Below are 27,411 nucleotides of genomic sequence, written 5' to 3'. Positions count from 1 at the left end.
TCGTTTTTCTTTCACCATTTTCTTGCAACTTCAATGACCAATTGAGTCCAAATTTTCCCAGGTTTGTTAATTTATGGAATTTTTGGGGACTCAGCAATTCAGCATATTTGTCTTTGACAATTACCAAAAGTATACCCTGCTTTAAACCCTGTTAATTTACCAAGTACAAAACCAGAATGCCTACAAAAATAAAAAGTGCTAACACAATTTCACAAAAAGCATACATACAATATTCCTATATACAAGAATATTACTCAAATGTGCAGACACAAATAGTTCATTGATACTTATTAAAGAAGTCCAAAGCAAAACTAATTTTTGCGATCCAATAATTTTCCAAAAGAAAGAGTCCTTATGAAATGGGCAACAAATTTACAAGTCTCTAACCTCCAATAAAATGGTCTTTTCTGTGGGCAGAGCCGGTCCGTGTGCGGTGGGCAAGGTTTATAATAATATGAATGCAGTGTCGTAACCAGAGGGGTGGTAGACTTGGTTCCAAGTCTGTGATCGTGTTTTTTAGTCTCCCTACCCGATAGCCAACGCATTATTGCCTAGAAAGCGCCCTCTTGCGGATTAACCTCCGTCATTTGCATACGATCACAGCCAATGACAATCTGCAAGAGGGCGCTATTTCAAGCAATAATGCGTTGGCTATCGGGTAGGGAGATTAAAAGCCACAATCACAGACTTGTTGCTCCCACTCCCAAAACCAACCAAACAAAAACAAATTATTTTTGTTTAGGTTATACAACTAACCCTATACCATTGCATCATCTACATATAATACGACCAAAAGCTAAGAAATGGCAAGAGCTCCCATGAGTTATAAAGAGAAAGTACTGCAACTAAGTTTCTGTGAGTTGTAGGAAATGAAATTATCAAATCAATTATAAGTTCATTAACAAATTTTTAAACAGGATATTATTTTACTCCCTACACCTGTTAATATTCACAATGTTTTTTGTTTTTCTGCTACAAATTTTTTCAAAAAACAAAATATGACTGAATACATTTTGAGGTGTCAATTTTTCAGAGTTTATGACGACTATTTAAATCATCAATGTGATTGGCTAACCGTCTAGCACTTTGCTTATTTGCGTAATAATTATGAATACTTTCTGCTTGAATTTTATAAATAATTCAACCACAAAACACAAAATTGAGTTAACAAACGCCCTTGTAGCTTTACCAACCAATGTTTAGCACCAACACAGTTTTGTCTAATGTCTTGACAAAGGGATAACCCTCTTACTATTCAATATCACCATTCAAGTTTGTATATACTCAGCGCCTTGAGTACCTTGTTTTGTAGATACATGCGCTATATAAGACTTCATTATTATATATCACCCACAGTGCTGTGAATGATAGATAAACTAGTCCAGCATGATGTGCATAAATGCAAGCTTGACACAAAGTTTCTTCCCCGTGCTAATTTACAGTCTAATCATCAGTACATTATAACCCACCACATCTTATCTTCTAGTGCTACCATGGAAGCCTTAATAAAAATATAAATTGTACAATTGATTTTTGTTAAGTACCTTTGTTTGAAAACATGAACTTAAGATCTTGGTGGAAACTGACCATTGCCATAGGTGCCCATATAGCCACCCCACTGCTGCTGCGAGTAGGGGAGTACCTTGCTACATCGTTTGTTCGGGGACGGCGTGATACCACATCGACATTTGAGTCCTAATCGATATACTGTCATTTCACCTGTGTGTCTGTTGAATGGGTAGATGTCAAGAGGGCTGAGACTGGAGAGTTTGGCACGCAGCTTCTCTTTATTAGAACCTAGGAGGAAACATAACGATTAAAAATTGATAAAATTATGGCACGGAGAATGAATTGTGATAAGAAACCAATCTGTGGGTCATGCTATGAAAAGACAGATTTTACTTAGCAGAAACAAGTTAACGATTTATATTAGTGATTTGTTCCTAAAATACCTTTTTCAAGACACTCATCAGATGCCATATGTTCGTATGCGTCATGATCCAAACCATAAAACACATCTGGAAAATGAAAAAGGAGTAAACAAAATATTAAATAATTGTGACAGTTATACAGATATATTAAACAGAGCCAACTAATTAATGTACCATATCCATTCACTTTTGTACACAAATGTGTGTCATGACCAAGTGGTTTAACCCAATTCACTAGATGTGAAGATTACGCTATCCAGAATAAGGTTTCCAGCCAAAGTGCCATGTCAAAGTTAAAAATCTATGACTGGTATCCTGATTATTTGAGCTTAGCAAAAAGTTACTAAGCATAATTATCTGCATAAGCAACTCTATGAAATTGTGCCCAGGTTAACAAAAGGAAAAGAAACTCTTACTATTTGGGTTCAGTCGCTGAGCCTCGTTTGCTGTCCATTTATCAAGACACTCCTGCTGTTCTGGCAAAATGATCTGTAAAACAATTAAATTGCAACAATTATGTACATGTCAAACTTGCATCAGGGATAAAGAATATGCCGTTCCCGTATGGCAATGGTGTAGCGCCTGCACCCAGTTTCACGGGAGATATGTTCTTCAAAATCAACATTGTTACACTGACACGATAAGATGATAAAGGCATAATGTTTTGGTGTTATTCACAAACTCTACATGCTTTATCATCTTCTTTTGATATTAATTGGTTTTAAAAGACGTAGCATATAACGCAAAATGCTACAGGGACGCTGAGCTCACGCACATGTTTTTATGCACAAACACAAAGAACAGCTATCGTCCAATCATTTGCCTCCTTTGACCCCAGTAAAGGGGCTTTTTGACCGCAGTAAGGGCGCTTTTTGACCGCAGTAAGGGCGCTTTTTGACCCCAGTGAGGGCGCTTTTTGACCCCAGTGAGGGGGCTTTTTGACCCCAGTGAGGGGGCTTTTTGACCCCAGTGAGGGCGCTTTTTGACCCCAGTAAAGGGGCTTTTTGACCCCAGTAAAGGGGCTTTTGACCCCAGTGAGGGCGCTTTTTGACCCCAGTGAGGGTGCTTTTTGACCCCAGTAAAGGGGCTTTTTGACCCCAGTGAGGGCGCTTTTTGACCCCAGTGAGGGTGCTTTTTGTCCCCCTGACCCCAGTGAGGGCACTTGTTGAGGCCATGAGGTCACATGCAAGGGGTCTTATGGAGAACACGTCTTTAGGAGAAAACCCACTCACTCACCTGTGACTCTGAGGGGTAGAACCAATAAGTAGCAAAGATGACATCAATGCTTTCTCCAGGAGCCAGACCACTCCCTGGAAGAACAGGTGCCAGACTACCAGTGGATATCAGCCTCTGAATGCCACCACCATCATGCGGACCAACATGACGTGAGAAACGCTGGTTCTTATTGGTTGATGCCTTAATAGCTTCATCCTGATTGGCCAATGTGTCTCTCTTCTGTGTAAAATGACGCCTGACTGGATGGTCATCCCCGTAGAGTTGGTCCAACCATTTAGCTCTCTGCTCCACTACAGGATCCCTATCATTGTATTTATCATACTGTCCCCCACCCTGTCTGCCACCCTGTCTGCCACCCTGTCTGTAACCATCATATCTTCCATCAGGCTGTTCCGCTCCATCAGTGTCACCAAGTTGACCTAAAAGTTGGTCCAAGTAAGATTTCTGGTCCATTTTATCACGCCACGTCTGGTCTGCCCTATCGGGGCTGTTGTATCTCTGATCGGTCGATGGCCTGTTGTTGAAGTATCCAGCCGCAGTATCAATGTCTGGTTGTTGATCTTTTGGGTTGTTTGTATCTTCGTCAGCCAGTAGTTGATTCAGGAGACTTTGCAAGGTTTTAGTGGATAGTCCACTAGTAGAATCCACCTCCTCAGATGAGTCTTGTGGATATGATCGATGTGGACCACCGCTTTCTGTATCGGTTTTGTCTGCATAGGGGCTTAGTGGATCTGGATAATGTGTATCCAGCTTACCTATGGGATTATCAACATCAGGATTTAGTGGATTAGGGTTTTGTGGATAGTGTTTGCGTGGATAGCCGTCCTCTGTACTCGGTCGCTGTTGGTCAGAACGATCTTGTGGATAATTCTGCAGATTTTGCTGCTCATCAGAGGTTTGGTCGTAAATATTTTGTAAATCAGAATTCTTTAGATCTGGAAGTTCTTGATAAGGATTGGATTGGGGAAGATTTTGATTGATGTCTTGTTGGTAAAGGTCTTGCTCATTGTTCGTACTCTCAGAGTTAAGAAGGGTTTGTATCATTGGAAGATCGCTAACGTCGTCTAATCCCATCTCCTTGGCCAACTGCTGCAGGATCTCGTTCTGCCGATCCTTGGTCATCAAGCCAAGCAGATCAGTCATCTTGGCCTAGTCAAAAATATCATTAATAATAATTATTTTGATCTGATAATGTTTGGATATGTGCACAGTTCCAAGCTGTGCTCGATACATAGCTAAGAGACCAGAATTACTATCATTGACATTTTACACCGTTTTACCCGAGGTTAAAGATCAGAAAACTTTTTCCACTTTCACAAGGATTCTAACTATTGGAAAGTGAGTGGATCACATAATTGATTTAAGAAAAAATAGAGGAAAAAATGTAACATCCTTTGAACTGTTTTAAAATCTCCACTCACAAGAATGATGAAATTATGTTGATCAAAAAGTCCCTCAACATATCCCATGATCAGCTAACCTTAGACGAAGGCAAAGTAGGAACTTCTTACTGAAAAAACAAATTACTTTTTGTACCTGAGATTCTGGCATTTGGTTATTGGAATCTGTGTCATCACCCCCCTCCTCGGAGTGGACTCTCCCAGGTGCATGTTGATCTCCCCTACCAGCAGAATGGGTTGCTCCAGATTCATCATGGCTGCCCCCATCGTGTGAATGTTCACCATTCAGGGCTAGTTCCTTGGCTTCTTCAAGTACTGAGGGATGCTTGTCTAAGTAGGCCTTGGCAAGCAGACTAGAATTCATTTTGTACTGGTATTCTACATCCACACGATCCACTGAAATAAAATCATTTTTAAAAACCAATTACAATTTGCTGAAGAATGCCCCAGAAAGATTACCTGCTCATCCATCAAGTTTAATGACCCAGGCAATTCAATGTAAACATACCCATTCAATGAAAAGGATGTACACTTCAAGAGTTTTTTCAGCCAAATTCGGAGCTTTCCTGTAATACATTTCATAACAAACCCTTTCCATAGCCCAAACTGCCCAATCCAAACACAATGTGAGTGTCCCGCCATAAGCCCAATAATGGCTGAGCTCTATAAATCGCCATCATTCAAAACCTCATTATTCATTTTTTTCAAATAATAAACCCTTTTATAATTTTGATTCCACATCCAAGAGCACAATTAGTGCCAATAACAGGATGAATAAAAAACAAGAAGCAATGTTATATTTTAGATGTGATAGGAAAACCCAGAGGGGGAGACAAACCAGGCAACCAGGTAGGGACCGACTCCCACCTCTGTCTGAGGTGGGGTTTAAACCAGAGTCCACAGAGGTGAAAGGCAGGGAAAGAAACCAAACCACTCAGCCAACCTGAAGGCTCCGGTCTGATGTGGGATTCGAACCAGGGTCCACAGATCAATGACAGGCAGGAATAATAATAATAACAATAATAAAACAGTATTTATATAGCGCAATATGAATTGGCATTCCTCAAAGCGCTTAACAGCAAAATGAAAAGCATTACAAGAGAACAAAACTTATAGGCCTAAATTCCCCAATTAAATCCCAAAACAAATAATTATAAAATTAGGCTAGACCAGCTGTTACCTACACGTATATTAAATGAAACCATTAAAAATACTACAAACAACTAAAGGATCTGAAAAATTACTCTTTACACTAAAAAGTTAAAATTACCAGTTTAAAAAGTAGGGTTAAAATACCTACACGTAAATGCTGAAAATTACACAGAAACTATACACAGTCAGTGAAACAGGTTTTAATTACAGATAAAAAGATGGGTCTTTAGCAAAGTTTTAAAAACATCTAACGACTTAGCAGATCTTATGGACATTGGGAGCTCATTCCAAAGTTTGGAAAAGAAACCACTGAGTCAACCTCGTTTACATTTACCTTGGTTTACTCAGCAGGATCAAAAAGTTTGGGCGTCAATTAGCTAAGGGTGGTTGATTGGTGCTCAAGCAGTAGAAGTACAAGTGTCCACGCTAACAAAAAGGGCCTGATCCCTAAGACTATGAGTTGATATCGACCGGAGAGATTTGATAATTCAAGAAACAATTTCAAGACTTATTCTTACAGGAGTTGTAGATCTGCTTTCCTGGTGACTTCATGTGTTGATTCAGAAGCTGAAGTCTTGTGTAACTCTTGGCGCCGAATCGTTGCTGGCAAAAGTCAGAGCGACTCTTAGCACCTTTACCCAATTTATCTTCTGATGACAAAAACAAATATGTGAGATGTCAATTTACCAGAAGAGTACCAGTTGCCAAGCCTCCATTAGAGGAAAAATATTACAAACTAACAATATTTACTCCTGTTGCAGTTTTTATAATGAATATAATAATGACATTTGTAAAGCACCTAATGCAAAAGCCTCTCAGCGCATAAAGAGAACAATTCCATGTAAACAATGTAAATAAAGAGAACAGTGAAATAATTATACCATGAGTAAAAGATACAATACACGTAAGAAGATTACAAATAAGCAACTTCAACAAGTGAGTTTTTAACAGTGAGTTCAAACAGTGTCAAGAACTAGCCTGACGAATATGCACAGAAAGACTATTCCCAGAAAGCGGTGCAGCAAATGAGAATGATCTTTGACCCCCAAAATGGAAGAATCTCTTATAGTTGTGGTAGGAGATGATCGCAAAGTCTAAGTAGGGGAATAATGGTGAACAAGTTCAATCTAATCAATTGTACTGATACCCACCTTAATTAATCATTTATTAACAAAAATGGGTTCTTCTACAGCCCATCATCACACCCCTCAACAAAGCCCTCAACAGGATAAGCAGCTCTATGAAATGGGGCCAAGAAATACCCAAGAAATGACTCACCTTGAAAGAACTGGAATTCTGAGCTCTCTCCTTCATGACCTTGACAATCCAGAGTGAAGTACATGAACAGGTCATGACCTTTGCCCTCTATGGAGATAGCTAGTGGTGATGATTGGGAGCTGCCAGCTGTCCTTATAGGGGCATCTAGGATTGGCTGACCAGTACGGCCATCCAGAACCGTCACCTGTGATTGGTGGAAAGTGCATTGTGAAAAATACTATAACTAAATTCGATGTTATATCTGTGGACATTTTACTGACAAAACTTGATTTGAAGAGTTGAACAATTTAGCATTGTCGGAGCGTTTTGTGATGTAATGTATATACAGAAATAAATGGTCTACAAAAGATTAATAAACACATAAACATTCAGAATTGATGACTGGCTTTGTTGGAACCATCTCATGGGGTGAGGCTGAGGGAAAGACAGAGAACCAGCTTTGTCAGTGTCCTCAGGAGTGATGCTGGTGCAGAGACCACAACTGTCTGCCTTCATTTTTAACAGAGAAGATTACATTCATGGAAAGATGTCCCATCTGCTGGTGACACAATATAAAAGGTTAATAAACAAACAAATACCCATTATTATAACTTGTTTAATACACCTACCTGTGAATAGTAATAGAGTGGGTAGCCAGGACCGTGATTATAAGCAATCATGATATCAGGAACATCGTCATCATTGAATAAAGCTGCAGCAGGGGTGCTGAGGAGAACAAAAAACAAACAATCTCATCATGTTTATTAATTCGGAGGTCACAGGTTCAACTCAAACTCTAGTCATTGTTTCATCTTTATAACTAACACATTATTTGAAACTAGTTTCACAACAAACACAAAATAGACAAGGAAACTCATTCACCCCACACTCTGAAATTGTTTAAAACCCCCTTTTGAACATGTAGACACGGTAGGGGTGGGGTTAAATTTTTTTTTAACAATTCTGCAGAGTGCCTATACTTATCCATACAGGACAACTATATTAAATTTGTGAGCGTCACAGCATCATCCATGACAAAATTCCAGATGACATGTGACGCATGTTCCACCAATTAAATGACAAGAATCTGAGTGTGCAATTTATAAAAAGGAAGTGGATTTGGATTTTGATTGGTTGGGTCAAGGGTCAAGGGTCAAGGTAGTTCAAACCCCACCTGTAGGATTCTGATTGAGGCATGGTGTAGTTCCAAAGCTGTATTAAACTCTGTCCATCAAATGCAACCGTTGTTGAGTTGAACATTGCCATGACGATATCAACAACTCCATCTCCTGTGATGTCAGCTAAGGTCGCTGGGGTCATTATTCCTTTAAATGGGTCAGAGTAGATTTTGATGACCTGAAATTTTTGAAAATCACATTGGAATTTTTTTTTAAAGTATTGGATAAATTTATGTTCAACGCAATTCGATTATCATCCTTAATATCATTCATAAAAAATCAAAAACATCTCTACTAGCATTTCAAGCTACCACCATCTCACGTTTCAAGAGTCTTCTCTAAACATTGCTGATCAATTCATCCTACAGTGAAAATGTCATTTTCTTTTGTTCATCTGAGCGCTTAGAGACTTTCTTCTGAATGTGTTGGCGCCTCTGAAGACAGTTCTTCTTATCATTTGTACAAAATAAATCGACACAAATGAAGTTTGTTTATGACCTTTTACCTTTGTATTATCGGCCTGAAGGAGATCTGTCATAGAGATAACCCATAATGATCCGCCATGTGTTTCACCTCCAGTACCAAATAACACCATCTGAACACCTCCATGCTGATAGTAAACCTACAAGAATAACAGAACTTAGTTAGTTTCACTTTCACCCCGGTGTTCCTGGTTTGATTGGCAGTATATTGTGCCACAGCACCTTTTAAAACATAACATGGTGCTTAGAAGAATGATTAGACTGCATGTTGAAGCGCCTAGAGCATCCCTGAGTGACGGATATGAGCAGCACTATCTAACGTAGTCCCACACCTTGCAGGAAAGTACTAAAATGTTAAAGCGCCTAGAGCGTCCCTGAGTGACGGATATGAGCAGCACTATATAACGTAGTCCCACACCTTGCAGGAAAGTACTAAAATGTTAAAGCGCCTAGAGCGTCCCTGAGTGACGGATATGAGCAGCACTATATAACGTAGTCCCACACCTTGCAGGAAAGTACTAAAATGTTAAAGCGCCTAGAGCGTCCCTGAGTGACGGATATGAGCAGCACTATCTAACGTAGTCCCACACCTTGCAGGAAAGTACTAAAATGTTGAAGCGCCTTGAGCGTCCCTGAGTGACGGATATGAGCAGCACTATCTAACGTAGTCCCACACCTTGCAGGAAAGTACTAAAATGTTAAAGCGCCTAGAGCGTCCCTGAGTGACGGATATGAGCAGCACTATCTAACGTAGTCCCACACCTTGCAGGAAAGTACTAAAATGTTGAAGCGCCTTGAGCATCACCGAGTGGTGGATATACGTGGTATAATGAAGCCACTAATAATAATGTTATTATAATATTCCACTACTGAAGTTTGTCTGAGTTATAACTACTATTACTATTCTAGTCTTTTGTCAATCAGAAACTGACCTGTGGGGAGTAATATGATTCTTGACCGTCCGGCACTTGCATTGAGGTCACCACTCGACCCGTAGCTCCACTCAAGATCACCAACAGACCACTATGGGTCACTTCTTCATCTGAAACAAAAACCAGTCAATTATAAAAAAACATCAACGAACATGTCTCTCAGCTTATCACATGATCACTAAAACATGAAAGGAGATAAAAAGCGGTTCTTTAACCAAGATAAAAAAAAGCTTAGCTTTACAGATGTAGTTGCCAGGAGGGACACCGAGGAGCTTTTCTTAGAGAAACTTTTTCTTATTGGTAGTAACAGAATTGATATTTATATTTAAGTTTAAAATGCAGTGAGGTGTAATTACTGTAAGTTTACTCCCTTAGGAAAATTCACCTAGACGCCACAGTGTGTTATCTGTGTGGTCATATGTGCACACCTAAACCACACTGCGAACACACAGTGAAAAATGCACACGATGAATTGCCACACAGGGAACACACTGTGAAATCACTCCACAAGGAGAACGCACAGTGAAAACAAACTTTGTAATTCCACAGTGTGAATTGCCACTATGTGAACACACTGTGAAATCGTTGAGAATTTGACCTCACAGAAAACACATGGAAATCACACTGTGCTCACACAGTGACCATTTCACATTGTGACCACTCCCAGACTATGAAAACTGTGTGAATGATGTGTGATTTGAACATAGTTGATCAACACAGAAAACACACAGAGATCACACTGTGTTCACACAGTGACCATTTCACATTGTGACCACTCCAAGACTATGAAAACTGTGTGGATGATGTGTGATTTGAACATAGTTGATCCATACAGAACACACACAGAGATCACACTGTGTTCACGCAGTGACCATTTCACATTGTGACCACTCCCAGACTATGAAAACTGTGTGAAAACTGTTTGATTTAAACATAGTTGCTCCACACAGAAAACACACAGAGATCACACTGTGTTCACGCAGTGACCATTTCACATTGTGACCACTCCCAGACTATAAAAACTGTGTGAAAACTGTGTGATTTGCACATAGTTGATCCACACACAGAAAACACACAGAGATCACACTGTGTTCACGCAGTGACCATTTCACATTGTGACCACTCCCAGACTATAAAAACTGTGTGAAAACTGTGTGATTTAAACATAGTTGTTCCACACAGAAAACACACAGAGATCACACTGTGTTCACGCAGTGACCATTTCACATTGTGACCACTCCCAGACTATGAAAACTGTGTGAAAACTGTGTGATTTGAACATAGTTGCTCCACACAGAAAACACACAGAGATCACACTGTGTTCACGCAGTGACCATTTCACATTGTGACCACTCCCAGACTATGAAAACTGTGTGAAAACTGTGTGATTTGAACATAGTTGATCCACACACATAAAACACACAGAGATCACACTGTGTTCACACAGTGACCATTTCACATTGTGACCACTCCAAGACTATGGAAACTGTGTGGATGATTTGTGATTTAAACTTAGTTGTTCCACACAGAAAACACACAGAGATCACACTGTGTTCACGCAGTGACCATTTCACATTGTGACCACTCCCAGACTATGAAAACTGTGTGGATTATGTGTGATTTGAACTTAGTTGTTCCACATAGAAAACACACAGAAGTTCCACACTGGTGACTGGGAGGGAATTTTCCTAAGGGCTCGCCCGGTACTTAAAGGACAGGCCTTTGGGCCTGCAGTCCTGTGTTTTACTTTTGAGTCCTAGTCCTACCTGGTTTTCTGAGTGGGTCTCCTCCATGGATGTTTAAGACGTCATGTATACCGTCTCCATCAACATCTTGAATAAATTGAGCTGTGTAGAAATTACTTATTGATACTAGAAGTTCCTTGTTGTTGAATTTCCAGATTTCACGCCCAGATGCACCACTCACAAGTTTAAAAGACTGTAAAAAGCAAACATATTCAGAAAGTAAAAAGCATGTCACATACAGAGGTCTGGTGTTTGGTTATGTGTACAAGTTTGCTTTTGAAGGGCAAATATTATGTTCTGTCCTCAACAACAGTTTTTTAAACAAACTAAAATTAAAAATGAAATTATATGTGATCACTAATAAAATCAACCCTTCAACATCAATCAATTTTAGTTTACATTATTTAAAACTAAGATCCCTACTGCCTCAAAAATAAACCATTTAGTATATTGTATGTGGAAACCATAACTGCTCCCCAAAACAAATCCTCTAGAATCAACCAAAATGAGTTTATGTAGGATCCCTACTGCCTCAATACTATAATCAACTGATTAGTGATAGGCAAAGGAGTTTATTTTATGCCTAACATGCCTAAAATTATAGCAATATCTATTCCAATTCAACCAACTTGTGTTTTAAAATTAAACCAAAGTGTCTGCTTTTATAACAATTGATGTTTCATGTGTTGCATTACATTTTCACAAAACAGAATCGCAAGGTACATAGGTTAAGCTTTTGCAAACTGCTTGATAAGGTGCACTGAACAGTTGAAAAAACAGTATTTTTTTATTTTGACTCGGTAGATTTAATGACCCAACCTACATGAATGTACTTTGCTAAAAGTACCATAACCATTGGCAAGGTACAAAGGACAATGTACGTACATGGTGGTTCATGCAAAATCTATGTAGCGCAACTCAACACACTCTACATTATGTTCAGCCTACCCCATCAATCACATAGGAATGTTACTCTGTAATCATAGAACAGGGGTCGATTTCACAAAGAGTTAGGAGTCTGGACGAGTAACTCGTCCTAACTTAGGATTAATCTTAAGGTCTGCATGCTACAGTGCAGGGTTGGGACTCGTCATTTAAGTCCTAAGATTAGTCTAAAGTTAAGAAGAGTTTGGTGAAATCGACGGCAGGGCTTTTAGGTTGGCATGGTGGTAGATTCTAATGTCAGCACTTATTTCAAAAGACCAGCCGTGATTTCACCAAACTCTTCCTAACTTAGGATTAATCTTTGGACTTTAGGATGAGTTACATTCTGTACCCATAGACATTAGGGCGCATTGAACCCATCCACCCAGGATAAGCTACTCATCTAAACTCAAGATAGAATTCATCAATCATGAAATCGGCTGCAGAATGTAACGAGAGATAACTTTCTATTAGTACTTGAAGACAGTTTTGTTACAATATAAAACTATTTCATTTGAACAAGCACTATAAATCTCATAAATTTTCACTTTAAAGAAACGTTACAGAATTGGTAAGAATACAAAATCGTGAAAATCACAGATTTACATCAAACTTACACGGTCTATTGACGACGATTAGAAAACATTCCTTGAAATATTTGTGCCTGAAATGTCATATTTGATGAGAAATAAATAATTGAACTTTGCGTTTAGAGTTTATCGCTCACTGAGCGTTTTTTTTTTCTTTCTTTTTTTCTTGCATCAATGTCACGCCAAATGTGCAATCGATTTTTCATTATTTTCTTGTGTCCCAGAGTGTCGATTGATCTCAAACTTCTACAGGTTTGTAAGTTTTTATATGGTGGATTACATAAATTGCTTTCACTGCCAGCAACTGTTTTGTTAGCAAAACCAATTCTGTAATAAGAGAATCAATGTGTGGTGAAGAGGTTTTCAAATAGTGGTTTAAACCCGCCAAGGCCTGGTTCGTGATAATTTTACCGAGATGAAGTCGAGGTAAATTATCAAGAACCAGGCCTTGGCGGGTTTTAACCATTAGCTGAAAACCGATTCAACACACTTTGATTCCCATTCATAAATATACCTTTTCGGTCAAAAACATCAACGCTTTTTGTCAAAAAGTTTAGTAATGCAAAAATTATCATTGTTCAATGATTTCTTTCTACACAACACCCCTCCAGCTATGAAATGGTAAGGCCCTCGGGTAAACAACTGTCCCGGCCGTTGCTCTCGACCAATAGAAATGAAGAAACTGTCTTATAAGCACTGGTGCAAGCTCGCGTGTCATGCCCTTGTTTCAACACTTTTAACTGGTCATTATCAAAGGTTTAAATACCCCCACGTGATGCGCTCTCCACCAATAGGAACAGCGAAACTGTCTTAGGTATTTATGAATGTTCCTTTAAAATAATTAGGTTTGCTTTAAATACTCTCCATCAAACTCAAAGCATACCACTGAACATAATTTTGTTACATAGTGAGGAACTATATGGTACTATTTTTTTGTATATGAAAAACCCAAGACCACTGGTGGACTTGTCCAGCCCTTAGTAGTTTACTGGACCACCAAAGTTAAAATCACCAATCTCAGGCTGGTGATCCAGTCCTTAGTAGTTTACTGGACCACCAAAGTTAAAATCACCAATCTCAGGCTGGTGATCCAGTCCTTAGTAGTTTACTGGACCACCAAGTTAAAATCACCAATCTCAGGCTGGTGATCCAGCCCTTAGTTTACTGGACCACCAAAGTTAAAATCACCAATCTCAGGCTGGTGATCCAATGCTATATTTAAGCACTGTCAGAACTAAACAATTTTTCTCAAGCTATTGTGCATAAAAAGTCCCATGCTGTGAAGAACCAGAAAGCAGTCTGTGATTAACAATGGCTTTTTAAAGCTTTTCATGCGTTTCCTTTTTACATGAGTACAGAAACACAATCAAGAGCACAACTTTCAAGGTAGAAACTTATACCCATGCTTCACACTGAATTTGTCTAGATGAACAACTGCCTTAGACAGTTTATTTCACTAGACAATACACACCATTGTGCATGCAGTGAGTTATAGTATTGCATGGATTGCCAAGCAGTGGGTAGCCCAGCCAGGACTTGTTCTTTGTGTATGTGTGTGTGTGTTGGGGGGGGGGGCTCACTGTGTTTGATGCCCCTGGGGTATTTTAACTTTCAAGAAGGGTGCGTTTACTTTTTTTTGTATTTTCATGTAAACATTTGATTTCTACTTTCTGTAACCTTGGATTGCTCATATTATTTGTTATTTATTTTAAGGTGGCCAGTGGCAATGGACTTACAGGCTTCCGAGTCATAGTTTGTAGTTTACTTTTTTACTTAAGGTGTTGTGCAATTTTGTTCTTTTGGCCTAAAAATGGATGTTATTATTTTTGTATTGTTTATAATTAACAGCCAGTTTTAGGCCAACACTACTAAATGGCACAACTAAAATTTTACAAAGCTTCTATTAACTTTTCATGCCTTAATTTATGTTGAACCCATCATGAATATTCATTCGGATGTTTTTGTTAGCTCAGCGGACGCTGATTGGCTTAAACAGACACGTACGCCCCTGCATGGAGAAAATCATTCACTCATGATACTGTCCGATGATTGGCTGTTGACCCCATCATGAATATTCATATCTGTTAATTAGCTAAGCAGGATGCTGATTGGCTAGACTAGACACTTACCCCTGCTCTTCCTGCCCCAAGACAGTCTTTGACTCCATCTTGGTCAATATCTGCATTGCAATTCACGGCAAAGATTTCATTGGAGGCATAATGGCGCCATAATTCCTTCCCTGTTTGGCCGTCGAGAGCTAGCAGGCCACCAAAACATGGCGAGGAACCGTTGAAGTAAATATCACACATGATGAACTGGTCTCCGAAATAACTGGTAACCCCTGATAGAAGAAGCAAGTATTGAAATCAGAGTTCGCCTGGATTTTAGAAAGATTGGAAATTCTGGATATTCTGATTGGTGAAGAGTTTGAAACATCATAACCCGGACATCCGACCACACACTTTGAGGCTTGATAATGACACCAAATACTGGTCTTATGAACCTGGCAGTTACCCGTCAGTTGTACCTTTAACCTTGCATGATATCAGTCTCATAATGCAGGTTTTCACTGTTGTACTAAATAAAATTCAGAAAAGCCAACTTTGCAGGGGATTTTCAGGGTGCTTGTCACAATACATGTATTTCCACGATTCTGGCCCCATTTAAAAAATTGTGCAACATTGTCAAAGTCACCGCTATTACTATCCCGGCTAGTGAAACAAACTAGTATTGCACATCCCCCGTTTTCTCCTGAAGACGAGCAGAGTACACCGGTCGAAGCATCAAGACAACAATGCTCTTTTCAGAGCCAACACTCACACAGAAGAGATTTAATGAATGGATGTACCCGCAAGTTGACTTTTATTCATAGTTTCTTCCTATTTTATCCACATTGATACTTATCCCCCAGCATGCACTATGCCAAAGTCCCAGAGTCGGGAGTATGATCAGTCTGATATTGACTAGACCAAATAATAATAAAAACATGTTATGCGCCCCTGCCTGCTGTCTTTTTAGAGGCTGACTCCTTTATATATTTATTTACTAATCTTTTTATTGAATTATTTTTTTTTAAATAACCCATCTGTTTGTCTTAAAAACATGAAAAATGTGTCAGTCAGCTATTTCAAAAATGAAAAAAAAGGCCCTCCTTCCTTTTATCAAAAAGGGAGAACGCTAAACATGTTTTTATTTTATTTAGCCTTGTAAGAGTATTACCACCTACCAGTAGAGAATCCCATAACAACATCCAAGATATCATCTTTGTTAACATCAACTAATCGCACCGCTGTCTCGGTCAGTAACTTAGGAATATTCTGTATCCAGACGTCTTCAACTTCAAAATCAGTGCACGGAAGAATGGTCTCTTCAATGCTCGGCTTCTTCGGTTTGGTCTTGTGAGACGAAGGTGGCTTTTTATTGAGGTGGATTTCCTGGTCTGCTGGGAACGCAACTGGAAGATCGTCGTTGCGATTCATGGCATCATGGGATATTCGAAGTAGAATAAATACTATGAGGCTGATGAAAAGTGCAGAGACAACCACGTAGCACCATCTCAAGATACGACGCTTTATCAACGGGTGAACTTTAACAGTTGCAGGCGGCTGCCGCATTGTGATTCTCGGCCGCTTACGACGAGGTGACATAAGCGGCTTGCGAGAGTTGGACATGACGTGCTCATCAGCTTCATCTTCATCTGAGCTTGCGTCCTCCAGGTAGATGTCATCGTACGGCATCGCTCCGAAATTCATAAAGCCTGCAGAACTAACTGCAGCACTCATCATGTCTTCATGAACATTGAGATGGAATACTTGGAATACTTCAAAATCTGTGATATAAAAGAGACAGAAAAACAAAGAGTCCAAAACTTAATTTATAATTATATTTATAGATAACAAATGTAGAGTACATTAATGAGGCCTAGCCCTAGACACCAAGTCCTAGCTGCAAGGTCTATTTCTACCTCCATGCTGCAAGTCACTACTCTTAGTCTTATCTTAGTCTTTTATTCCCATTCATAATTGTGGGCCTTTATAATTATGGTTAAAAAGCGTAATAAAGTATAAGAAACTCTGTAAAACGTTTCCCATTGCCTCGAGACAGTATTTGGATATGCATTTTTACGCGTACTGCGTCTTGGTGCAAGACGTTTCTCGTGGCCAAAAAATGACTCACCAACAGTGCCTGCATCGCCTGTGACGAGAAACGACTTGAACCAAGACTAGCAAGTGTATGCATCTAATTTCTAAATGTAGCCGAAAACAACTGACAGCTTCAGCTGGTTATTATTAACTGTCTGACTGTGTATACAATACCGTATACGGCCCGCACTCTCCACTACCACTTGACTAGGAATAGACCTTATGCACATGACGTTATTTCAGTACGGCGCCCCCGCATTGAGGTCAAAAGGAGATTGTTCATTGGTCAATCTATGTGCGTTTTGATTGTTTCGTCACCGTTTGACCTCAAAGATGGCGGCTGGATGACGTCAATGCATAAGATAAGGTCTATAGCAAAACTGTCTTGACTCTTTTTATCTTAGGACTTTAAGTTTAGGTATTTAATTTTAAGAATAATTATTAATATTATTTAATCCTGCACTCGTGCCAAAAATCTTGATCTTGGATTGGATTGGTTAAACCGTGGGGTGGGCGTGGCCCGTGGTGGTGAGAAGGGGGTTGTTTCTTGACACACATGACATACCGCCTGCCTGCTGACCACACACACACTGACATTTTGGTGATGACAAAAAGATACATTTTAACACAGTTTTAAAAATGTCAAAATTAATTTATAAAGAAGAAAGCAAAAAGCCAAACCTAGCCCCACTTGTGTGGCCAAGGATAGCTGAATCCTTATCCCTTGGCCACATACACAAGTCAAGTGGGGCTAACAAACCCCAAACTTTTGGGGAGACATTTGCTGACATACCTTTCCTGTGATTTGCCTAGATGAGAAGTCCACTGCTTTATATTGCGGTTAATGTGCATCCATAAATATTATTATTATTATTAACAGTTTTAGTACACACTACTTTCAGTCACAAGTATTAAACCATGAAGAAAACACACAAAACCACTCTCCTTTCTGATCTTTGTTTCTAGTTTTCTTCGTCGATGAATAATATATATATATCTGTGTGTTGTGTGTGCATTAACCATGTCACTAGAGGGCAGCAGACAAAAAATAATTAATGAATTTGAGATATTGGCTGCCACTAGAGGGCAGCAGATTGGCAAAACTGATGACATTTCCACTAAATCTTGCGCTTTGTCAATAAACGTAGTGACTTTTTAGGGATCGTCATTTTGCATGATTTCTCTGCAATTAAAACTCAAGAATCATGGAAACTCTGGCAGTCGACTGGAACATGTTTTTTCCGTTAATACTTAACACAGTGATGTCACTAATTGGATTTGTAGTGACTTTGAGGTTGTTACCGATGTCGTTTGAGCTGTTTCTGAAAGCTGGACTGAGTGGTCGAGATATGAGCAAAAACACGCCCCCATCTGGGCAGAAAGTTCTTGTGTAGGTATTTTTGACTCGAGGGTGCAACCATGCCATGGCACCATTTTCAGTTCAGACTTGGGTTTGGGGTTTGTTTCAATCATTTATTTATTTTATCTTATTTGATTGTCTCACTCTAAAAAATGATATCCCTGGTTTTACAGTTACACTCAATCCCCCATTTGTTGATCATGACTGAGTGATGTCTGAAACTCTGATGATGATGATGATGGGGGTCTGGGTGGGCGGGTTTCATATCTGCATAGATAGGGGTGTCACAACAATGTTAATAAATGTTTCTTGTTAAGTTGTTTTGGAAGTTGTTTACTAACTTATAACTAAGTAAAGTTGGCATTTAATTTCATTTACATTGTACCATGGAGGTACTCCTAGAACTTTTTCGGTTTCGTCCGGCTATCGTCTCCCGTAACGGGAGACGGTAGCCGGACGAAACCGAAATAGTTCTAGGAGTACCATGGAGGTAGCTTTTTCTACCTCCATGGTTGTACATGTATTATACTACCTTGCAAGCATGTGGACTGGTGTAGCTGTACTGCAGGGTCATAAAAAATAGATTATTTTTGGTCAGTATAATAAACGCTGACTTATTATTGTCAAAATTTATAAAGTAGGATACTATATAGTCAAATAAAAGAAATAAGCAGCTTCAAACAAATGTGTTTTTAACAGAGAATTCAAACATTGTAAAGAACTAGCCTGGCAGTTGTGCAATGTGACCGCCAAGACATCAATCAAGCAACACACATAATTCCATGTATCCTCCTTTTAATAGCTCCATGGTATGGCATACTGCATTATCAGTAAAAATCATATGTGTACATTGCTTGTGTATTTTCATTGTAAACAATTTCGCGCTCTAGTCTATGGCATGCATTTAATTAAGCGCAATCTTGATGGACACTGGATTTTTAGCAATATGTTTCTTTCTTACAGACCTGAATCCCTTGGTGTGATCGCCGGAGCAATATTCCTGATTATCATGTTCTTCTTTATTCCTGTCCCCTTCTGGAGGTCATGGTCGGAGAATAGTTATGAGGATTTCCCTCACCATAGGGTAAGAAAGAATAGTCATCAGCAGCCCTGAGAGGTCTCCCTGAACTGGGCCACAGCAGCCCTGAGAGATCTCCCTGAACTGGGCCACAGCAGCCCTCAGAGATCTCCCTTAAGTGGGCCACAGCAGCCCTCAGAGATCTCCCTGAACTGGGCCACAGCAGCCCTCAGAGATCTCCCTGAACTGGGCCACAGCAGCCCTGAGAGATCTCCCTGAACTGGGCCACAGCAGCCCTGAGAGATCTCCCTGAACCAGCAGCCCTGAGAGATCTCCCTGAACCAGCAGCCCTGAGAGATCTCCCTGAACCAGCAGCCCTGAGAGATCTCCCTGAACCAGCAGCCCTGAGAGATCTCTCTGAACCAGCAGCCCTGAGAGATCTCCCTGAACCAGCAGCCCTGAGAGATCTCCCTGAACTGGGCCCAATTTCATAGAGCTGCTATTGACTCAATTCACCTGAGGTCATCATCAGAATAATCTTAGATGGGCCGTACTGGTGGGCAATGGCATTGTGCGTGATTCAGTGAAGTGGGCATTTTAGGCGACGCAGCGTTTACACGTAATCCTATTGCCCACCATAATGGTGAGCGTGGCACAGTTGCCGCGTGTGATGTGCGTGCAAGGGGTCAATAGCAGAAAACATTACTTTTAAACATTTTCTGCTTAGCAAAAATAAGCAGGATACCAGTCACAGATCATGGTAGTTTGGCTGGTAACCTTAACTTGGTAAGCATAATGTTGATGTGCTTTGCTGCTTTTTGTGCTAAAAAGCAGCTCTATGAAATTGGGCCCAGCGGTCTGCGGGACAAATACTAAGTAATGACTTTTGAGGATCAGTTAAGAATAGTCATATCGAGCGGTCCGGCTAGCTCGTTCATTGCCTCCAAAAGCTTCACTGACTAAACTGGTTTCAAAATGAGTTACCAAAATGACAATTTTGAAAGAAAACAGATGTTTGGACCAATGCAATATGCAAAGGCTTGCTGGCTAGGAACTAACTGGTCCTGCTGACCAGTCACTGAAACCTAAGGGCTTTGTGGAAACTTCTTCTGCTCTTTTGTTAATCCTGGCCAGCTTGAAATGGGTTGTCTCTGTCCCTAGTTCCCTGCTGTTCCCTCTTCCACCCTATTTTCTATCCTTACCCAATCTGACCTCATCTCTCATCTATTTTTTACATGTTTCTTGTTGTATCCAAACCTTGCTGTCAGTCATCTTCATTCAGGACCAGAGCTTTAGTTGCCATTATTTAGCATGAATGCCTTTATGTAGTTCTGTTCAACTTCTGTTCTTTTTTTTCTTCTTTTTTTTTTTCCTTTAATTGTAATCTTATTTGGAATTACATGTATTGTTATTGTTCTTTGTGAAATGGCCGAATAAATAATAATAATAATAATAATAATAATAATTTAAAAGCAGCTCCATGAAATTGTGCACAGAGTAACATGTAGGCATGGTAAGTTGATTGTATTTTAATTCCTTTATTGAACAGTTTGTTGAGTTTATTGCTGCATTACTCTCAATATGCTGTATGATATTCCTGGGGTTCGCTGATGATGTTCTGAATCTACGTTGGCGTCACAAGCTTCAACTACCCACCATGGCTACTCTACCTCTACTCATGGTCTACTTTGTCAACTATGGTTCCACCACGATCATGGTTCCAAAACCACTGGATCAGGTCTTTGGACATGACTTAAATTTGGGTGAGTGATCAAGACTGGGTTTCTGTCTAGAACTTTGGATCAGTCCTTTTCTTTAAAAACCTTTTATTTCCTTATTGAAATCCAAACTTGGATGCCATTGAGTGGTCAAACAGAAGGAGGGTTGACTGTAATGTGTAGATGCATTCACCGCATGCTATCAAAGGCTAATGCAAGCTGACGTAGTGGATGATACTAATTGGTCAGATAGTAGGAGGGTTGACTGTAATGTGTAGATGCATTCACCACATGCTATCAAAGGCTAATGCAAGCTGACGTAGTGGATGATACTAATTGGTCAGATAGTAGGAGGGTTGACTGTAATGTGTAGATGCATTCACCACATGCTATCAAAGGCTAATGCAAGCTGACGTAGTGGATGATACTAATTGGTCAGATAGTAGGAGGGTTGACTGTAATGTGTAGATGCATTCACCACATGCTATCAAAGGCTAATGCAAGCTGACGTAGTGGATGATGCTAATTGGTCAGATAGTAGGAGGGTTGACTATGTTTACATTTCATCTTTCTAGGTTTGTTGTATTATGTCTACATGGGCATGCTGGCTGTCTTCTGTACTAATGCTATCAACATTCTGTCGGGGATTAACGGACTTGAAGCTGGACAATCTCTCATCATCGGGATTAGCATAATCATCTTTAATCTTATCCAATTGACTGGTAAGGTTTGTATGCAGATTAAAATATAATCCTGAGGTGAAATCTTTACTATTCCATTTACGGAGGCAAAGTCGAATAAAATGGAAAAGTTGGAATTCACCAATAATATATAAGATAATTTTAATACAAATAATTATAAGAAGAGAAAGCTTTTTCAAGGCACTATTTACAAAGGGGGGGGGGGAAACTAATGGACAAAAACTAACATAGAAACAATAAAGTGACTCGCCAATAAAACAAAATAAAAAAAAGGAGCAATTTAGGATGATTGTGGAAATTGAAGTGTCTTGAGGAGGTGTTTGAACGCAGCTTTGCGACTTTGCTGCTTCTCTTATAAGAATAAGAATAATAATAATATTGAGTTTTTATATAGCGCTTTTTCACTCCCTACAGGTGTCTCAAAGCTCTTCAAGATATTACCCCTGGCCACTGGGCCTTAATTCACTCCTTAAACCATCTCAGCTCCCTGGGGAGTATACAGCCTCGTGCAAACAAATGCGCTACTCGGCTAAATCAATCCCAAGAACCATCTGTGCCCTCACAGGTACCCATTTACCCCTGGGTGGAGAGAAGCAATCATAGTTAGGTGTCTTGCTCAGGGACACAAGTGTCACGACCGGGATTCGAACTCGCACTCTGCTGAACAGAATCAGCAGAGCTTGAGTTCGGAGCCCTTAACTGCTCGGGCCACGACACCCCATACTTATACTTCTAGGTAGTGTGTTCCAAATGCTTGATACAGCAACTGCAAAGGCTCTGTCCCAGCTATCCTTTTGGATCTATGAATGGAAAGCCGGGTCAAATCCGAAGTGGAGAGGAGTCAATGTCTGGCTTTGTTTGGGCAAATGTGCGGAAAATTATTATTGTAGAACAATAAATTGTGTTTTATTTTGACTGTGCAGGTAATTTGCCTGAAACCAGCCTCTTCTCATTATACTTCATGATCCCATACTGTGCAGTGTGTGCCGCTATCTTATATTATAATTGGTAAGTAAACAGGTTGATGTGATTAGAGACACTTCATGGACAATGTGTTAACACAAATGATTTATAATAATATTAACAGACCCCTTGCAGATGATCTCACACTCCAAAAGTGCCCTCACTAAGGCCAAAAGTTGCCCTCACTGTGAGACCAAAGGATACAAATCATTGGGGCGACAGCTGTTATTTGTGCGTAAGAATAGCTCAGCATCCCTATAGCGCGATGCATTAGGCAAGGGATCTATAACAACGTCTTCTATTGTGTTAGTGCTGGTGTCTCAGGGAATTCTGTCCGCCGGAGATTTGGTTTTCCCCATACGGGAAATTAACACGGGCTGGAGGAGGAAGATTCAGAAGATGGCACTATCAGAAGTAGTTTGTACACAGTTTGCCATATGGGGGGACCGAATCTCCTTCCACACCGGTATTCATAAAGCGGCTCATGGCACATGCTCCAATAATAAATTTGCAAGAATTCCACATTCGTTAAATCTAAGCTTGGGCGATATTGATTTATTTTATTCACGATATATCGCCGACAATATATCCCGATATTCTATATAATCGCGATTAATTAAATTTGACATCATCAGTCTTCAAACTCCAAGTGAAAGTTGTAGAAGAGACAGTCATAGCATAAGAGAGGTGTTCTAATGACCTATTCTTCTGGTTTTACTCCAAACCTATGGGGTGCAAGATGTCTCAGCTAGCAAATACATCGCGATATTTAATCGATATCGCGATATATCGCGATTATCGCGATTATCGCGATTATCGCGATATATCGATATTTCGATTAAAACCAAATCCATCCGATATCGAAATCGTTTCCAAATTAATATCGCGATATTCGATAATATCGTGATATCGCCCAAGCTTAGTTAAATCTCATCTCTGCCCTGTATACTGCCCTCACCAGGTACCCATCTAGACTCTTTGTCGGTGACACGTTCTGCTACTTCTCTGGTATGACCTTTGCCGTTGTGGGAATTCTAGGTCACTTCAGTAAGACGATGTTACTGTTCTTCATCCCTCAAGTCATCAACTTCGTCTACTCTGTGCCTCAGCTGTTCCACATCATACCGTGCCCGAGGCATCGCTTGCCAAAGTAGGTGACATTTTATGGACTTGTTTTTTTTTCTTTTCCTGTTTCTGTTCAGCAGCGTGTGGGTTTGAGTCCCAGTCGTGACACTTGAAAGACACTTAAAACTATTGCTTCATCCTTTGGATGGGACGTAAAGTCATTGGTCCCATGTGTTGTGTAAGCTTGTTAAAGAACCCAGTACACTTTATATTGAAAAGAGAAGGGGTTCGCCCATTTGTTCCTGGTTTGATTAGCTTTATTTTGTGCCGCAGCACCGTGTATCCATTACACGTCTTATACTTGTAGCTCCACATACCTTGCAGGAAAAATACTGTGCGCTTTGATGCATCCCTTAGGAATGTGATAAAGCGCTATATAAGAATCAAGTATTATGTTTCATTGATAAAAAATAATTACAAATCGTCTATGCCATGAAATAAAATACTTGCCCTCGATTACAAAGATTGAACCCATGTAGGTCGTGTCCCTTGTTTTTTGACAAAGATAAAACATGTGGCTAATGACTAAAAGGCATTTTTTTCTTTCCTTTGTTCTTACTAGATTCAATCCAGAGACGGATAAGGTTGGAATGAGCTACACAAAGTTCAAGACAAAAGATGTGAACATTATTGGTGAGTTTATACAATCTCAAGACAGATGGAAAATGCAGTGTAGTAGTAGAGAAATAGAGATTCTGATAACCGGCAGAAATCTTTCAGGAATTCCTCTGATTTCAGGTTTTGTTTTTGCAATGATTTCCCCTTACATGAAAGGTAGTGTCAAACAGTGGTTTTACCATCGTAATGTTGTTTGATTAGCAAAATTATAAAGAAAGATACAATAGAAATCACACATGATAATGTCAGCTGAAAAAAGTGTCTACTTGCTGAGAATACAGAACAAAATTGTTGTTGTTTTTAGGCCAGGAGTTTCATTCTTGAAAGGCATGGTGCACTAAAAATGTGCATTATTGTTTTATTTTATTTTATGATTTCAGGCAAGTTGATCCTAAAGATCTTTGGTGCTCTACGGTTGATTGAGATCAGAGAAGGCTTGGGTGAAGACGGTGAATACACAGAATGCAACAATTTCACCATCATCAACTTTGTACTAAAGCTCGTTGGGCCAACCCATGAGGCTAGGCTAACATCGTATATGCTAATCATCCAGGTACGTATTGATCAATACCCCCTAGTCCAACTCTCTATCCTGAACATCTCACATCACACTTTGAGGCCTGTGAATGATGCCTGATACAGCCTTGGGCAAGTTTGGGTGAGCTACTAGGCCAGAAACTGTTACGTACATTGACCATAGTTGACCATGCTCCAGTGCATGGTTCGTTATAGTCAATCTCTCTGTGCTCTATGGTTTCTGGTTAGTCTAGTCAGTCTAGCAGGTCTACTCGCCACTCAAACATGCTCCTTGAGCGCCTAGCAGGATCCTAGCAGATACCCCTTTGACCTCACATCCCATTGATTCAATAGTTCATATTTCAAATGAAGTAGGGATGTTTTTCAACACTGAACTAGCCAGTCAGAACACTTGGAGATAAGTTTGACTGGTCTACAGGTATTTTAACTGTCATCTGTACATCGATTTGACCATAGTTGACCATGCTCCAGTGCATGGTTCGTTATAGTCAATCTCTCTGTGCTCTATTGTTTCTTGTTAGTCTAGTTAGTCTAGCAAGTCTACTCGCCACTCAAACATGCTCCTTGAGCGCCTAGCAGGATCCTACATTTGACCTCACATCCCATTAACATTCAATAGTTTATGTTTCAAATGAAGTAGGAATGTTTTTCAACACTGAGTTAGCCACCCAGACCCTTAGAAGATAAGTTTGACTGGTCCTCAGGTATTTTAACTGTCATTTGGCCAGTGGACCATTGGACTTGTTTAATCCTTCAATTGTAATGCTGAAAGTATTTGAATTATTTGTTCTGATTGAGTCTTTTTCTTCTTTCTTTTTTCTCTAGGTGCTTGGAAGCATTGTTGCCTTTACGATCCGTTACCAGCTTGCCAGAGTCTTCTATGATGTTGTTGAATAACTTTCTCTAGGTGCTTGGAAGCATTGTTGCCTTTACGATCCGTTACCAGCTTGCCAGAGTCTTCTATGATGTTGTTGAATAACTTTCTCTAGGTGCTTGGAAGCATTGTTGCCTTTACGATCCGTTACCAGCTTGCCAGAGTCTTCTATGATGTTGTTGAATAACTTTTAAGCTGTTGAAACAACTTTAAAAATAACTTTCAATTTTTCTTTAATCGTCCAAAAAATAGTAATTAAACTAATAAATTATACCTGTACAGATACAGTACATTTCTTGTTTTTTCTTTTCTTTTTATAATGTTAAACGACAAAACAAACTATTGATTTACTTTTAATTCTTTGTAGAATTGAATCTCACCCCTTGTAAACTATCATCACCCCCCCCCCTATCAATAATGTTTGTTTATGCACCCTGTTCAACTCTTTGTCCTGACAAACATCACTATTTTGTGCTAGCAATTGTGTACCTGCTGTCCCTTTTGTTAAAAGTCCTCAGTTTGAATACAGCATGTCACTACTTGTACAAGTATTCACAAACACAAACTTTAAATAGTGATATTGCTTTGTTATAATCTGCCCCAGATCTCATTATTGTTGTACTCAGAAGAAGAAAAAAATAAATTAATATACAATTGTTTAAAATGTATGCATTTTATATATTACAATCAACTGATATGGAATTTATTTATTAACAATATCAGCGCTGAAAGCTTTTTTTGTATTTCGGTCGGAGAAGATGTGAAGATGTCAAAGATCAACTTATTGCCAGCTTTGTAAGATTAAATGAAATAACATTTGTTGTAATTCAAAACATGTTTCACTGTTTTTTACAAGAAATAAAAACCATTATTATGAAGTATTTTATGGAGCATTGGATTGATTTTTGTTTTCACTAATTCGCTGTTTACACGGATGGATGGTAAATATAGCACCCAGGTCAAAGGTATACTTTGGTAACTGTCAAAGACCAGTATCCTCACTTGGTTATTCCAAATAATAATGCAGTCAAATTGGTCTAAATAGCGCCCTCATCTGTCAAAGACTGATAAATTCTGTATTTCAGAATTTAATAACGTGATTGATTATCAACTTTTTTTTAAACCAGAAAGGGACAAACTTCAAATAAATCCTGAGTTTCCGGCATGAACCAACAGATAAATTAAGATTTTAATTAATTCAAACTTTCGTAAACCTTTTGAAATAATCGATGCTGCACCTACAAGCTCGATCTCACAGTACAGTGCATGCAGGAAATTTTACATTGTAAAGTGCATTACAGTATTGTTTTATATTAATTAAACAAATAATTGTGAAATAGGTTGGCTTGGATGGATCTTAAACCCAATCAACATTACGTAACAAACCGGGCATACATTAATTAAAAAAATGAAAAAAATATTTATTAAATACTTTATCATAATTTTAATTATCAGAATAATTAATTAAAAAGTATATGATCTATTAATAAAACAATACCTCACCTATAAAAAGAATGGTATGCGATTT

At 39.3% G+C, this 27,411-nt stretch overlaps 2 protein-coding genes across 2 annotated transcripts; one reads left to right on the top strand and one right to left on the bottom strand.

Moving 5' to 3' along the window:
- Window positions 1–17,974, bottom strand: LOC117301430. Its single transcript, XM_033785413.1, has 15 exons — window positions 17,763–17,974; window positions 16,054–16,656; window positions 14,957–15,168; window positions 11,335–11,506; window positions 9,569–9,678; window positions 8,660–8,776; window positions 8,151–8,332; window positions 7,606–7,702; window positions 6,998–7,181; window positions 6,238–6,369; window positions 4,704–4,963; window positions 3,168–4,316; window positions 2,348–2,420; window positions 1,953–2,018; window positions 1–1,797 (listed from the first exon to the last, which is right to left on the bottom strand). The coding sequence occupies exons 2-15, from the start codon at window positions 16,610–16,612 to the stop codon at window positions 1,565–1,567; spliced, it is 3,546 nt and encodes a 1,181-aa protein (XP_033641304.1). The 5' UTR covers window positions 16,613–16,656; window positions 17,763–17,974; the 3' UTR covers window positions 1–1,564.
- Window positions 17,975–18,086: 112 nt separating this feature from the next.
- LOC117301834 (UDP-N-acetylglucosamine--dolichyl-phosphate N-acetylglucosaminephosphotransferase-like) lies at window positions 18,087–26,764 on the top strand. The gene is made up of 9 exons (XM_033785830.1): window positions 18,087–18,359; window positions 19,293–19,413; window positions 20,897–21,110; window positions 21,641–21,787; window positions 22,690–22,774; window positions 23,691–23,879; window positions 24,417–24,487; window positions 24,853–25,025; window positions 25,835–26,764. The coding sequence occupies exons 1-9, from the start codon at window positions 18,175–18,177 to the stop codon at window positions 25,904–25,906; spliced, it is 1,257 nt and encodes a 418-aa protein (XP_033641721.1). The 5' UTR covers window positions 18,087–18,174; the 3' UTR covers window positions 25,907–26,764.
- The last annotated feature ends 647 nt before the right edge of the window (window positions 26,765–27,411 follow it).

The sequence above is a fragment of the Asterias rubens genome, chromosome 17 (assembly GCF_902459465.1).
Source record: "Asterias rubens chromosome 17, eAstRub1.3, whole genome shotgun sequence".
Lineage (NCBI taxonomy): Eukaryota > Metazoa > Echinodermata > Asteroidea > Forcipulatida > Asteriidae > Asterias > Asterias rubens.
This window is presented reverse-complemented; position numbering and strand designations above follow the sequence as displayed.